General features: G+C 37.6%; 1 protein-coding gene across 1 annotated transcript; it reads right to left on the bottom strand.

Moving 5' to 3' along the window:
• Nucleotides 1-47: 47 nt before the first annotated feature.
• LOC308668052 (collagenase 3-like) lies at nucleotides 48-12,599 on the bottom strand (the record flags this gene model as incomplete). Its single annotated transcript, XM_081327712.1, has 8 exons — nucleotides 48-136; nucleotides 5,355-5,458; nucleotides 7,633-7,792; nucleotides 9,637-9,773; nucleotides 11,020-11,128; nucleotides 11,522-11,683; nucleotides 12,185-12,310; nucleotides 12,422-12,599. The coding sequence occupies 8 exons, from the start codon at nucleotides 12,597-12,599 to the stop codon at nucleotides 48-50; spliced, it is 1,065 nt and encodes a 354-aa protein (XP_081183838.1).
• Nucleotides 12,600-15,940: the final 3,341 nt, after the last annotated feature.

The raw sequence follows: 15,940 nt of genomic DNA on the forward strand, positions 1-15,940 counted from the left end.
GTTTCTCGCATCAAATCAACAAGAAACCCCACCCCACCTCAGCTTGGTTAGCTGTAATCATAAGGAGTTCTTGGGATCACAGCAATCAGGCTGGGTTTAATATGTAGCACTTGATCATTCAGGTTGATCAGTCTTGCTATATGGGAGAAGATCCAACAATTTTTACTCCAAATCTCTGCCCATCTATTCAGAAATAATTCCCAGGTATTTCAGTTGAATTAATTCCCAAATAAAAATGTATGGGATTTAAAACCTGGGTGATAGTTCTACAAATAATAGTATAATAACACCATTATTTGCAAACAAAAACAGCCTTATTTATTAGTATGGTTTCCTTGCATGCTTCAACAAGCAGTAATCCATGGATGACTTTGTCTGGTGTACAGGGCATAGAGAAGACTGTGAAGGACAGGAGAAAGAGCAGCTACCAAGCAGGCATCATATAAGCAGGGCTTAAACCCAGGCCAAGAGACTAACTTGCCTAAATGTCTCAGAGAAGCTCCTCCCTATTCACACGAATATAAAGTGAGGGTGTGGGAAGCACATTCAGACTTGAAGACTCTAACACTATAGCTATTACAGTGGTACCTTGGTACTCAATTGCTTTGACTTTGACACTCAACACATTTTGACACAAGCATTTTGTTCTGGTACTCATCATTTGTTTGGTATTCAATATACAAACTAGAACAATCACTTAAATATGAGCCAGCAGCGTGCTGCAGCTGCCAAAAAGGCCAACACAGTGCTAGGCTGCATTAACAGAGGGACAGAATCAAGATCACGTGAAGTGTTAATACCACTTTACAATGCCTTGGTAAAGCCACACTTGGAATACTGCATCCAGTTTTGGTCACCACGGTGTAAAAAAGATGTCGAGACTCTAGAAAGAGTACAGAGACTGGAGGCTAAAACATATAAGGAACGGCTGCTGGAATTGGGTATGTCTAGTTTAATGAAGAGAAGGACGAGGGGGACATGATAACAGTGTTCCAATATCTCAGGGGCTGCCACAAAGAAGAGAGAGTCAAGCATCTGAAGTTAGGACAAGAAGCAACGGATGGAAACTAATCAAGGAGAGAAGCAACTTAGAATTAAGGAGACATTTCCTGACAGTTAGAACAATTAATCAGTGGAACAACCTGCCTCCAGAAGCTGTGAATGCTCCAACACTGGAAGTTTTTAAGAAGAGACTGGACAGCCATTTGTCTGAAATGGTATAGGGTTTTCTGCCTGATCAGGGGATTGGACTAGATGACCTCCAAGGTCCCTTCCAACTTTATTATTATTATTATTATTGTTATTGTTGTTGTCATTCTTATTATTATTATTAACTTGTTAGTATTGGCTGCCTTGTGGCTCAGTACACTATTCCTTATGGGAAAAATGTGTTTGGTACTCATCATTTTTGGTACTCATCATGCCTCCTGGAAGCAATTTATGATAGGTATCAAGGTACCACTGGTCTACCAAGCAGGGCTGACATCTTGATTGGATGCTCTGAAGGGTCAGGCCAGGTTAGTATTTTGAAAGAAGGTGTTCAAGAAATCTGATAGCTCTAGGCTAGGCTGGAAAACGTCTTGCAAGACAAAGAGTAGCAAATCACTTGTATTCGGTAGCCAAGAAAAGGTTGCCAAGAGGTTTAAGAAGGTGCCAAGAGCCGAAATGACTCAAAGGAAACTTTAATTTTCACCTTTGTTGCATACATATACATATACATATACATATACATATACATATACATATACATATACATATACATATACATATACATATACACACACACACACACACACACACACACACACACACATTTCTTTTGCTTCCTGCCATGCTTCCAAAAATACCCTAGATTGTAGACAACAATAATCGTCTGACAGGAAATCCCACTGATTAAAGTTCAATCAATTATTAGGATAACAGAAGCATTACAATTAATTCCACCAAAGAACATAAATAGTTGGAGGTGGGTAGAAAGAATTACTCATGGCATTAATTTTTTGGTTTCACCACTAGAAAGGAGCGGCAGTTAGACAGGGAAATCACTTGTATAATCATAGTAGCCAGTATCTACATTTCCCCTCCCTGTGTACACAGAGGTGGGGTAGCATTAGAAGACTTTTATAAAAAAAAAACACTAGATGACCCGTGCCTTGTTGGTTCAATGTTTCAGAGATATTTCCTTATCGAAACAGAAAAACAAAATGACTATAAGTGGACAAAAAAGCAATGGGAACAAAAGTGACTTCCAACTACATAGCAGTTTTCCCACTGAGTTTCCTTATGGGAAGCTGGTGAGGAGCATCAAAAATCTTCCTTCCTTCCTTCCTTCCTTCCTTCCTTCCTTCCTTCCTTCCTTCCTTCCTTCCTTCCTTCCTTCCTTCCTTCCTTCCTTCCTTCCTTCCTTCCTTCCTTCCTTCCTTCCTCATGTTTTAGCACCAACAGTACTCAGAAAAGACAAGGTGGCAACATGATAGAAGCTTTGCCTATTTTGTAAGTCCATCACCTGCATGTCTTTTTCATGTGTGACACAGATACAAATGGGTAGAGCTTTGATTACGGTGTTCTGGACCCCATTTGGGGTGTGTGTAGACAGTAGGAAAAGAGATGACTTTGATGGAAGTATGGAAGAACTGCTATCTAATCAAAGGCGTCTGAGACATATTTTAAATCCTGAGAAATGAGGTAATATGTCTGAGACATATTTTAAATCCTGAGAAATGAGGTAATATTTAGAAGCATCAGATACAGATGCTTGATTCACCAGAGTATAAGGGGTAGGTGGTGGGTGCTATTATGGCCAATATCTATCTGTTATTATGGCCAATATCTATAAAAGTAGTTTCAACCTTCTTATGAAGTTGATTTCTTGGTCTGGTCCACCTAGTGGGGATGACACCCTGCATATAGCATAGAGCAGTGACAACAAAAGAAAGCTTCAGTGCCAGAAAGAGCACTTTCCTTTATCTCAAACAATAAAAGATGATCAATAAACCCACAAAAGAGATAATCAAAATAAATTTTCAAGCATACTTAACATAAGAAACAAAAACAAAAATTTCTTTGGCAGGGAAGGAAAATAGAACTTTAACAGTAACTTAATAATAAATGCTTGGTGGCACAGCGCCTCTGCATCAACCACACTCCTGTACATTTTTCTCTCTTGGGTTATTTAGTCCTGCTTTAAATCCAGGTAATCATAGCTCATTATTCATCACTACAAATACTTTACATCTGTTTTACAGGCCATTATTGACTGCCAATAAGAATTCTGGATGCAGTTCAAAGGGCTAGTTTTGACTTAAACAGTTCTATTAATCCATATCTGTGATTCAGTGAGATGCTAAGAAAAACTCTCAGAATATCTGTTTTCTCTGTTAGAATTTACAAACGATTTAACATATATATTGAAAACAGTTCTATTTTTCCAACTGAAGATAAAAATAAAAGAACATTTTTCTGGCTTCCACAGTTAGGGGAAGAAAAAACAAATGAGTGGATTGGCTGGCCCATACAGAACAGACATAATCAATGTAAACATTCGTCAAGTTCCCCATGTCATCTGTAATATTGTCAATCAATCCTGCTTCCAAGATGATGAAAATCCTTGTTGTTTAACAGCCTAATACAGAATTTGCTGGCGCCGTGTGGATGATTTCTTTGTGTGAAACACTGTACTCAAATTGGAATGAGCCACAGAAGAAATAAATGGAATCTGCAAGAAAAGAAATCAATTAGAGGCTGTAGTTCTAAAGATGATTGGCATCTTGTTCTTGAATGTTTCTAGAATTTGCAGGAGATGTTAGGGCCATCAAAACTGAAAGGGTCTGTAAGGAAGAGAATGAACCAAGACAGAAATGATTACAGATAGTCCTTGACATATAAACAGCCACTTAGCAATGGACTCCCTAAACGCTACTTATGTCCTGGTATCCAAGTCCATCTCATCCTGCCCATGTGACTGTATTCTGCATGCTCAGCAACCGACCCATAGTTATGGCCATCTGCAATCACATATTTTATGTCTGTTTTGTTGGAAACCAGAGTTGACTTTTAGTTTCTGGCAAAAACTACTCCATGGCAAACAATGGGTTAATGATCGTGGCATTCACTTAACGAATGCCACAAAACTATCACAACTTATTATTATAACTGCAGGGCTCAATTAGGTTAGTAACTCAAGGTTTACCTTTAGCATGGGGGCTACCAACACATCTGTTAAACCAGTAGGTTTCCTCATACATATTAATTTTCAAATTTGAAAAATATTTCAGTGTAATATTGGAAAGCTAGCAAGCCACAAAGCAAAGCACAGGCCTTCAGCATAATTGGCAGTCCACAAAGCAAGGCACCAGTCTCTGGTATAATTTTTTATCTCTAAAAATGCCTCAGAAATAGATGTTAATCAATTGTCTTGGGTTATCCACTTGTTCAAAACCCAGATTGTTGGGGGCAATTAAGCTGACTTTGTAATAATGCCGCTTGGGGTGTGTGTGAAAGCCCTAATAAGCAGGCATATACATAGAATGAAGGCTACTGCTAAGTTTGTAAGCCGCCCTGAGTCTTCGGAGAAGGGCGGGATATAAATGGAATTAAAAAAACCCCCAGCAATAATAAATAGTAAACAGTAAAACTGGCATGTGGTAACATTGTGGAAAATCAGTGTATTGAAATTGGTTATATCCCCATAGTAGACATTTTATGAGTCAAGATACTCTCCGTACTATCCTTCCAAAACCCTATTGCAACTCATTGGCAATAAGATGATCAGTATTCTACAAAAAACCCTATTCAGCTTCTTTATGGCAGCAGATGTGTTTCCTATATCTTTATAACTAATGGTCATCAGGAATACTATTTGCCAAATACGATTCCCTAGCCCTCATATCTCAAAATGGCACACGTGCTGCCCAATATAAAAAATATTGGTGACCATTTTGCCACGATTGGATGAATGGTAGAAAAGTAAAAATGGTTGGTAATAACAACTACAGAGGAAGGCCTTTCTTTTTAAGAAAGACTTGAAAAAATCCGAAGGGTACATTTTTTTCTCTATGACAAACTTCAGTACAAGTGTATCAGTGAGGATGGGAGAGAAGGAAGGAAGGAAGGAAGGAAGGAAGGAAGGAAGGAAGGAAGGAAGGAAGGAAGGAAGGAAGGAAGGAAGGAAGGAAGGAAGGATGGAAGGATGGAAGGATGGAAGGATGGATTACGCTGGATGTTTAACGAATATGCCGAGAAATTCTGTATTGAAAACATTTTTGTGACTTTTTAAATAACATTGGTAAAAATATGGCATCCACATCAAATAAAACTTCCCTTTCACACAACAAGATAACAATGGAAATGTTTACCATTCTGCTGATATGCCGCATCCACCTTATGTATAATTCCATGAAATTCCTCCATTATTTGTTTCGGATAGCCGTGCTCCATAGAATGAAATCTCTCATCATAGCTGTAGCCGAAAATGAATAATAATAATAAGAAACCAGCATGAGCCTTAGAAAAAAAATCAGGAAACTCAGAATGGGAGAAAACTGAAGCTACGATTTATAGTATCTACTCAGACCATCTTACTGTGCCAAATCTTTTTTTCATAGTCCTTTCAATATTTTCCAATTATGTTTATACAATATGCAAACAGCATTCACTTTAGTGGGATCAAAGTCTTGCCTTCAGTATTGATAGAGGAAAGATATATTAACTACTATTGATGTTGGTTTTTTTTAAATATTTCATCCTGATTTTGTTTTTAATTGTTAGCCCCCTCCCCGAATTATATAAATGGGAAGCCATATAGATTTAATAAATAAATAAATAAACATCTTTCTTATGCGGAATAATTCTGTGTATGTTCTAACTCTGCAATTGAATCAATAAGCCACATTTTACAGCATTTTATTTCATCAAACTCTCTTGTGCTTAGTGTGCAAATCTTATAACCTCACTTCTTACTCATTGTTCAGTCTGGCCCCAAACTAATGTTATTTACATTTGTTTGCATGCTCCCTCATGAAATTTCCAGGAATATAGAAAAAGGGTTTTTTTATTGCTGTTAGAAGGCTCTGGAGTTGATTCTCAAGCTGTTTAAGGGTGCTAATTTATTTCTTGATTTACATGGGTTATGGGCTGCTCCAATTAGCTGGCTGATTGTACAACTCCCTCGTGTGTAACTGGGAGTGAAAACAATGCAAATCAAATTTAAAATCCAAATCATGCATGAAAATAACATAAAAGTGTGAAAGATACACAGAAGAATATTTAATTCATCCTCATGACTTGGTGAAACACCCATACTTTTATTAATTTCTTGAAGGCTAGAAGGCAAGAGACGGATCAAATGTTGGGAGGAACAAATACAGTTCTACAGGAGGGGATGGCAACTGAGAAATCCTGCATCTGTGGTCCCTGAGTGGGGCATATGAGGAGCCCATTTTACTGGGAATTATTAAGTGAGCAGAAGTTTCAACCCACCCAGAGTTACCCTGTTACCCAATACATTTGATAAATAAATAAATAAAACTATTCATTTATTGACTGTTTGAAATTGCAACGGCACTGAAAAAAATGAATTACAACAATTAGTCTTTGCGCTAATGACTGTTGCAACATCTCCAAGATCAGGGGTGTCAAGCTGGTGGCCCGCGGGCTGGATGCATCATGTGCTGGCCACACCCACTCCGACTCCACAAAGGCAAAAAAGTCACGATATGTCACGATACATCATGTGATGTGATTGAGTTTGGTACGCATCCCCAAGATCATGTGATCAAAATATGGCCGCTTGGCAACCAGCGGCCATATTTATGATGCTTGCTGCATTCCGGGATCATGTGATCACCGCTGGAGACCTTCCCAGCTGGTTTTCAACAAGCAAAGTCAAAGGGAAAAGCCATATTGGATTAACAACTGCATGGATCTCTTAACTACAGTGATTTGCTTAACAACCATTGGGGAAAAAAAGGTTGTAAACCTGAGCATGACTTACTTACCTTTGCTTAGCAATGGAAATTCTGGTTTCAGTTGTAGGTATATAATCCAAGAACTACCTATATCTTCAGGGTTTGGATGATGTGGTCATTCAAACATGACAAGAAGCACCTTGAATTGCATTTTGAACCCAATTGGCAACCAATGCAGCTCCCAGAGTAAAGATGTTAAATAGGTGCCACAAGGTACCTCCATAACTACTTGAGCCACTGAGTTCTGGACCAATTGTGCTTCAAAGTCAATCAAGGGCAATCAAAGCTGTGATCAATTTTGAGTATCACTACTAAAGCATGGAACAGTATTCATATTTTGTTGATAAGAAAACAAACCTTGGTGAAGATTTTAAAACAGACCATCTTGATGTCAAATGCAGAAAGGAGAAAGAAAACGTAACCAACAGAATAGATAATTTTGCATTGCAAAAGATCCAGGGAGAGATCTGAACTCCATATTAACCACAGCATCATGAGTAATATGTAACAGTGTAAATACATTATGCCATCAGGATAGAGAAACTGTATTTTGTGGGTTTCAAGACTGTTTTTCAAAGTGTTTCTGGAAAATGTTTATTTAGTTTTATTATAGTGTGGACGTAAGAGTGGTTCAGCTAAACCACTTCCTCAACCACTTATTACTTACCTCCATAACTGGTCTCTAGTGAAAAATTTTGTCTTCCTGGACTTTACATCATAAAAAGCAGCATCTATCCTCTGCACATAGCTTGGGAATCCAAGATCATATAGTTTCTGGGGATAACCACTGAGTATCTTGTAGTCCTTCAGAGCCCAATACATCTTCCCTGTTACCGTTTGTGGAAGCAAATGATACATTGACATGATAATTAATGCTAAAGCTAAAATAGATGTGGATCTGCTTCATACTACAGCAATAAGTAATTGTTGTTGTTGTTAGCTGCGAAGTCGTGTCCGACCCATCGCGACCCTATGGACAACATTCCTGCAGGCCTTCCTGTCCTCTACCATCTTCTGGAGTCCATTTAAGCTCACGCCTACTGCTTCAGTGACTCCATCCAGCCACCTCATTCTCTGTCGTCCCCTTCTTCTATTGCCCTCGATCTTTCCCAGCATTAGGCTCTTCTCCAGTGAGTCCTTCCTTCTCATTAGGTGGCCAAAGTATTTGAGTTTTAGCTTCAGGATCTGGCCTTCTAAAGAGCAGTCAGGATTGATCTCCTCTAGGACTGACCGGTTTGATCGCCTTGCAGTCCAAGGGACTCGCAGGAGTCTTCTCCAGCACCATAGTTCAAAGGCCTCAATTCTTTGGCGCTCAGCCTTTCTTATGGTCCAACTTTCACTGCCATACATTGCAACTGGGAAGACCATAGCCTTGACTATACGCACTTTTGTTGACAGGGTGATGTCTCTGCTTTTTAGTGTGCTGTCTAGATTTGCCATGGCTTTCCTCCCCAGGAGCAAGCGTCTTTTAATTTCTTGGCTACAGTCCCCATCTGCAGTGATCTTGGAGCCCAGGAAAATAAAATCTGTCACTACCTCCATTTCTTCCCCATCTATTTGCCAGGAATTGAGAGGGCCTATAATATAATTATATAATATATATAATATATAATATATAATATATAATATATAATATATAATATTATATATTTTATATAATATAATTATATAAAAAAGTTGGTTTTAAATACCTTGGGGTCAAGATGATCCATATCTCCCTGAACAAACCAGTTCTGCTGTTAAGACCTTCAGGAGAGGCCCTTTTAAAGATGCCCCCATTGTCAGGTGGATCTTCCAAGCAAGTGGAAGAAGATCTCCTGCAATGCTACTATACTGTGAAGTGCACTCCCTTTGCAATTGTGTTTGGTCTCACTCTTTCATATGAAAAATGCATGAACTCTTGTGACAGGCTCTCAACTGATAAATGATTTAGTACTTTTGATCGTACTTAATTTTAAACTGTATTTAAAATTAATGTACCAAATCTGCTTTTGCTTTTTTAAATTTTTGACTTGAGCATTTGCCAGAAAGGAAAATTGGAGTATGGATTAACGATGCATAAAGCTGCAAACTTATTTTGTCAGGCTCTTGTAATGTAGTGATTCTTCCAATTGATGCTCATAAACCTCTATTCTTCCTATATATGAGGGATAGAAATCCTACAGTATATGAACTCATTTTTTGCCTTCTCCCTCAATCTTGCACTTCAAAAGTATTTGTGCACAGTAGCAACTGTCTTGTACCATGAGGTTCTTAGCTGGTGTCTTTTGCAAGATATGATGCAAATAGTTATATGTTTTCCCCTAAAGATAGCATATATATTAATTGTGTAGGATAGCATGCATATTAATAAGAGAATATTTGTATCTCAGGGTTGAACTATGGAATCCTCCATGCTCTCTGAGCTGTTTCATTATCCAAGTAGGTAATGTCTTCAGCTCTGAAGATGTTACCTAGTTGGGTAATAAAACTTCTGCAAGGAAACAAACAAGTGCAGAGAGCACCAAGATTCCATAATATGAACATTAACCAATAACAATAATTCTAGATCTTGAGAAAGTTATCATTTAAACAAAATAAGTAAGAACAACATTCTGTATGTTGGTCCTTCTTAGTAAAAAAAAACTGATGAAAACAAGCAAGCAAGGATGAAGGGCAAAGCAATATTCACCTCGAAATATGAAGAAAAGGTCCTTCTCTGGGGAATAATAAGCTGCATCAACTTGGAAGTTTGGAAGTTCTGGCCAAACAGAACCAATAACCACCCAATCTCCACGAATCATCTGATAATTATGATGCCACACAAATCTAAGTAAGAGGAAAAAAGCAGAAAAATTGTGGCATAGTATTAGGTGCATTCCCAAATCACCAGTAGAAATCAAAGTCTGCACTTGGACATTATTCTGAATAATAATGCAAATCTGTTGTATGACAGATGTAGAGAATACAGAGGATAGCCTTGAGAGGAGAGAGGAAGAGAGGAAAAATATATTAGCAGAAGAGCAAAACATTGCTTAAGTCCCAATGATGAAGGAGGGTTACAAAAACATCTCGTACAGACACCCACCTAATTTGCATGAATATAAAAGAGAGAGGAGGGGAACCACAATCACACTTACATGAGTATGTGACTACAGCTAATCTAAATAAAACTGGTTTTTAGTTTCCTGAAGAGTCTATTTTTTGGTTGGTCTGCCTCATAAAGCTGAACTAAATATATTTCCATCTTCTGTGGTCCACTACTGAGACTAGTAACACACTACACTGTGCCTCTTATCTTTGCTTGATCCAGTTGCTTCCTCTGGTATGAAATACTATTTATTTATTTGCTCAAATATCTTCATTTATATTCAACCTTGTAAACAGTTGAAATATGAATGGATACTAATGACCATACGTGTAAATGCGGTGGGCTTGAGGAAAGGTGTGTGTGTGGGGTGACAATAGAGATTTAGCAATAAAATCATTAAATTAATTTAAAATTCATTTCCCGGTTTCTTTTTGAAAAATTAACTGTCCTGGCCCCTCCTTACAGTTGACCCCCACAGGGCTAACTATAGCCAGTATCCCAATACAAAATGTACATCCTTATGCTAAACCCTTGCTTCACTTAAGGTGAAAGAACCATGTCAAGTCTTAGCCTTCCATGCTCTTTCTACAGTATGTATTTCATTAACTATCTACAGCAAGAGAGGGAAAAGTTTTATTACCATTAAAAGTAAAATCTCAGATAGGATTAATGTTAACTATAGATTGTTTATGCAAGCCTACAACATTGTCATAGTAGATTATTGGCTTGTTGTGAAGAAACCAAAGTTAGCATTAACTCCAATTTGACACTCAAACTATGTTAAGAGAGAGAGAGAGAGAAAAGGATGTTTTACTTTCTTGGATGTCGGTGTACTTAAGGACAGAGAGGGGATAATATAGGAGATTAACAGAGCCAAAAATTACTGAAGTTATCATTGTGTCCCTTATTATTTAATGATTATTAATTTATAATCCTAATGACTGTGCTTGGAAGAATGGCTAGATACTCTGACCACCATCTTACATGTCCTTGAATATGATTTTATCACCACCTATATCTGCAACAGCATCTGCAGAGAATTTTGGATCACACCTCTGTGGAGTTTCAGGACTGATTGTCCTCTCTTTTGGACCTGCAAATATTAAGAATCATTCATGATATCCTTTGCCTTGAATGTACAGTATTTAGAATTCATTTCACAGTACTTGTGTAATGCCCATCATTCTACCAACCTACCATCTGCCAATATTTAACTGCCAGAGGTGGGCAGAGCAAGCCACTCAAAGAGGGGTTCAGCAAACTGGCACAATACATAGCACTTCTACATATGTATTACATGTACATGAGTTGGTTGCCTCAATTGGTGCAACCATGCTGATGTTTGGAACATATAGACTGTTTTATTTTGTTATAGAACATAACAAGGGGTGCTTTTGGAAGGGAAGCTTCATTATGGCAAATCACTCCTTTGAATTTATACACTCTTCTTCATTATCCATTTTAGAATGAATAAACATATAAGTACCATAAAGAACCTGGATGCCTTCTACATCATCTTCAGGAAGAACAAAGTCCTTCAGGCCACGGTAAGTGTAAAGAGGGTACATCAAAGCTTCAGGGTCACTGGAGTGTTGTAGCCCCAGTGTGTGGCCAAACTCATGGGCTGCAACCACAAATAAATTAAAATCTGGAAAGAGCACAAAGCCATCAGGTTAGCAACAGTGCATCAGAATGCCCTCTGGGATCTGAACATATTATAGAGTCATATATTTTAACCACCCACAAACAGTTCTAGAAACAAGGTTATCTCTCCCATCATTATTTTTATGAGTAAAGTTCACAGTCAAGTGTCTATGAAGATTCTCAGTCAAGGTTACCCAACCATTTACTTGCCTTCATAATTTAAGGTGAATGGAGAATCTCTTAAAGGAGAGAATTTTAAGAGGACTAAGTTCATTTCTTTGCTCAAAACTTGTATATAAAAGCAGATGCATCTGGAAGAAGATCTAGAAGTGTACATTTTACAGAAAATAGCACACAAAAGTTGTAGCATTTAATTTTCAAGACGGTATAATGATTAGAGAAAATAGACATGACCAGAGTATCATATTAACCTAACTAATTGATAGAATGGATTTATATAAGCAATATAGTACTTCTGGAGACCAAGATATAGATCTACAGTTACCTCTAGAATCATTAGTCCATGTTTCATCATCATCGAAGTGGACATCCCCTCCAATATTGTCACCAGGAGGGAAAGCATGAGCTAGTTGACCCAATGGTCCATCAAAAGGAACAAAGTCTCCATGCTCTACAAAATAAACAACCCAAAATAACTGCTAATTAATTGGGCATCTGAGTGGTATTGCAAATTTTAGAATAAACATGACAACAATAGCTTACAGTTTTGTCTGCACATCACCTTTGGATCCAAAAGAGATCATAATATCAGCTGTGCCATTAATGATTCTAGTGAAATGAAGAGGGGTGACATCACTCCATACTTGAAAAGCTTCCTGCATTGCTTGGTCCACTTCTTCCCCACTCAGATCCAAGGTATAGTTCACAATTCTGTTCATATCACAAATGGCAATCATCATTTTTATACAAGTTTTCCTCTGAAAATACTCAAGATGGCTTACATGCAGAGGCTTACATGTTGTTTCCATAACAATCCTATAAAATAGCTTGGACTATGAACTTTTGGCACAGTGTAACTCAGTGTTACTTTGAGAGAACTCTAACTTGATTCTCCTTGATTCAAGTACAACATCTTAGCTATTGTATTATACCGTAACCTACAAACTTTTTCCTTTATGTGTATGTGTGCAGATGTATGGCAGAATGTTGATAATGATCAGAAATATATTTGGAACATTTGGTTTTTATTCATTCTTTGTAATATTTTTTTCTTGAAAAAAATAATCTCACCATGTTAATCCAAATCAAAATAGGACTAATCTAATTGTACAAGACAGAGAAATACACTGTGTAGATTGATTTATCTTTGTTTCTACTTCTGAACAAAGCAAATACATACACAAACATACACAACAGGGGGAAAATAACCATTATAAGTGGTTAGTGCCTTTGAATTGCATTAGCTCAAAAGAAAAAAAACCATCAGGCAAATATCAGTATAATATTGGAGTAATAATAAAATGATGTTTAAAATGTTTTGGCTTAGCGCTGTATGAGACTGTTCTTCTCAAAACACATCCATAGCTCTGGGTGTGTCTCAGTGAGAATGATTTAGGCTAAAACCTCTCCACAGAAATTTTCATTTTGGTTAAGAACATACTATGAATGATTGTCATTCTGTCATTTCAGCATCGTGATTGTTTAAATTCAATTTAAAAATTTCTGAACGTCAGCAAACAAAAACAAAGGAAAAGAAACCCCCCCTCGTATGAACCACAGGAACCATATTTTCCAAAAGTGTCTAGTACAAATACAACAAAGGGAAAAGAATATCAAGTTAAATATATTCATTTTTACCTGTATGTTAAATCCAACACTGGCCACTTCATTTTCCTGGGGAAAAAATGATACTCTGCCATATCAGGCACACCACACCGAGGCTGTTTCATTAGTTCAAAGGTTTCTGAGGACATTTGTCCATTTCCTTCCAGGTTAAAAAAAGACTGCATGTATTTCAGCTTGTTAAGCAAAGATGCTGAGCTTCTTTTCCAAACTGTTCCTTGTCTGTAGTAAGTGTCCAGATAGCTCTAGAAAAAAAAAGGGGGGGGGGAAACATTTGAAAAAGATCAAAAAGGTAGGACACTAAAAACAGTGTATAGAAAACAAGCAGATACCTCTGTTAAGAAGTTGCTTATTGTCTCAGGCCTGGGACCTGCTTTAATTTGGGGGGGAAGTGGGAAAGGTAAACTGACAGTAAGAATCCAGAAGAAGAAAACAGACGCAATAAAGACATTCATCTTGACACAACTACTGAAGTACAGGGGTTTAAAAAATGCTTTAGGTTGGGATAACTTTTTATAGAACACACATCTAAGAATTTGACTTGTCACTTATTTATCTACAGTGCAACCTTCCTAGGCTAGGTCAAAAGTCCTCATATCACTTTCTTTAACAAAAACTCCATGCCTGTGGTTAAGAAATTAAATGAATTGTTCAGCAGCAATTGCTGACACTAAAAATGACAAGTTGTTTTTTGCCCCTTTGTAAGGGAAATAATTTGCTGAAGGTGCAAATGTGCCTATTTGGTTTGCATATATTTTTTTAATAGGATGTCTTCATTGAACAATAGGAGGCACACTGGAATATTTTTTTTAAATCCCATTTATATCCCGCCCTTCTCCGAAGACTCAGGGCGGCTTACACTCTAAGCACAAATCAATGTGCTTAGCAATAGCCTTCATTCTATGTATATGCCTGCTTATTAGGGCTTTCGCCCCCCCCCCAAGCGGCATTATTACAAAGTCAGCTTATTGCCCCCAACAATCTGGGTTCTCATTTTACCTACCTGGGAAGGATGGAAGGCTGAGTCAACCTTGAGCCTGGTGGGACTCGAACCTGCACTAATTGCAGGCAGCTGGTGTTACTTAAGGAGGCATTAGCCCACTGCTCCACCAAGGCTCCACGCACTGTAAAAATCGTCTCCAGATACTTTGGAAAAGCCATTCCTTGCCTTCTTTCCAAATTCCAGCAATTCTTTTTATCTCCTTCTCCCTCTCTTCCAGTGTCATTTTGGGGGGGGACTTTTGTTTACTTTATTTGTTTATTTTTTTTAAAGAGAGAAATCCACCAAAATCAATAATTCAGTAAATGATAGTATGCTAAATAATTATTGCTAATATATTTATTTTATTAGCATTGTGCTGTGAATTAAACGTATAGATCCATCAGCTAATTTCAAATACTGAGCCATATTTTGGCTTGAAATAGCCTACATGCGCAATTTGGGTCAACTGCTCCTCTTCAAAGTCCATGTCTTGAGAAGACATTCCACATTCTCCTACTCTCAGAAATTTGCCCATATCCTCATAAGTACTGAGTTCCTTAAAGATCAACATACGTTGCCTTGAATGATCACTAGCATGGATTATGTCAAAGTGCCATTGGAATATAAGAGTAGCAAGAAACCCAAGCATGCTAGGCTAGATTGGGAAGTCAAGAGGATCTCAGAAAATCATCCTGGCAAACCATGTCAAGTTTGTCAAACGAACAAGTCCTGTGTGGATGTTTCACTGATGTTACCTGGATCTGGCTCAAAGGAAATATCACTTGAGGGGAAAACAGCAGATTTAGGAAAGAATTCTGGGAAAACCAAGGCCTAGATACACAAAGAAAGTGGTATCCTTATGCTATAAAGTGAAAACATTTTTTTAAACTTGCTAAGGCACTTCAGCTGAGGTGTTCTTAAATATCTTATATTGCAGTATTTTTCCCATCAATATTTTATATTGTGGCTTTTCTCCTGCTTTTTATTTCAAAGGTTTAATTGTGTAACCTTTTTGTTAGCATTCTGAAGGGTACACTGAAATCTTTCTAAAATGGCAATCCAAAGAAAAAAACATTTATATATAAAATAAAATGTTCTACACCAGATACAGAGAGTCCTCAATTTACAATAGTTCATTTAGTGACCGTTCAAAGGTACAACAGCACTGAAAAAGGGACTTAGGACTGTTTTTCACACTTATAACCATTATAGCATCCCCATGGTCACATGATCAAAATTCAGATGCTTGGCAACTGGCATGTATTTATGACGGTTGCAGTATCCCAGGGTAATGTGATCCTCTTTGTGACCTTCTGACAAGCAAAGTCTATGGGGAAGTCAGATTCACTTAACAACCATAATGAACTTAACTGCAATAATTCACTTAACAACTGTGGCAGAAAAGGTTGTAAAATGGTGCAAAATTCACTTACGAACTGTCTTGCTTAGTAACATAAGTTTTGGGCTCAGTTGTGG

Source organism: Vipera berus (assembly GCF_964194415.1).
Source record: "Vipera berus genome assembly, chromosome: 4".
Classification (NCBI taxonomy): domain Eukaryota; kingdom Metazoa; phylum Chordata; class Lepidosauria; order Squamata; family Viperidae; genus Vipera; species Vipera berus.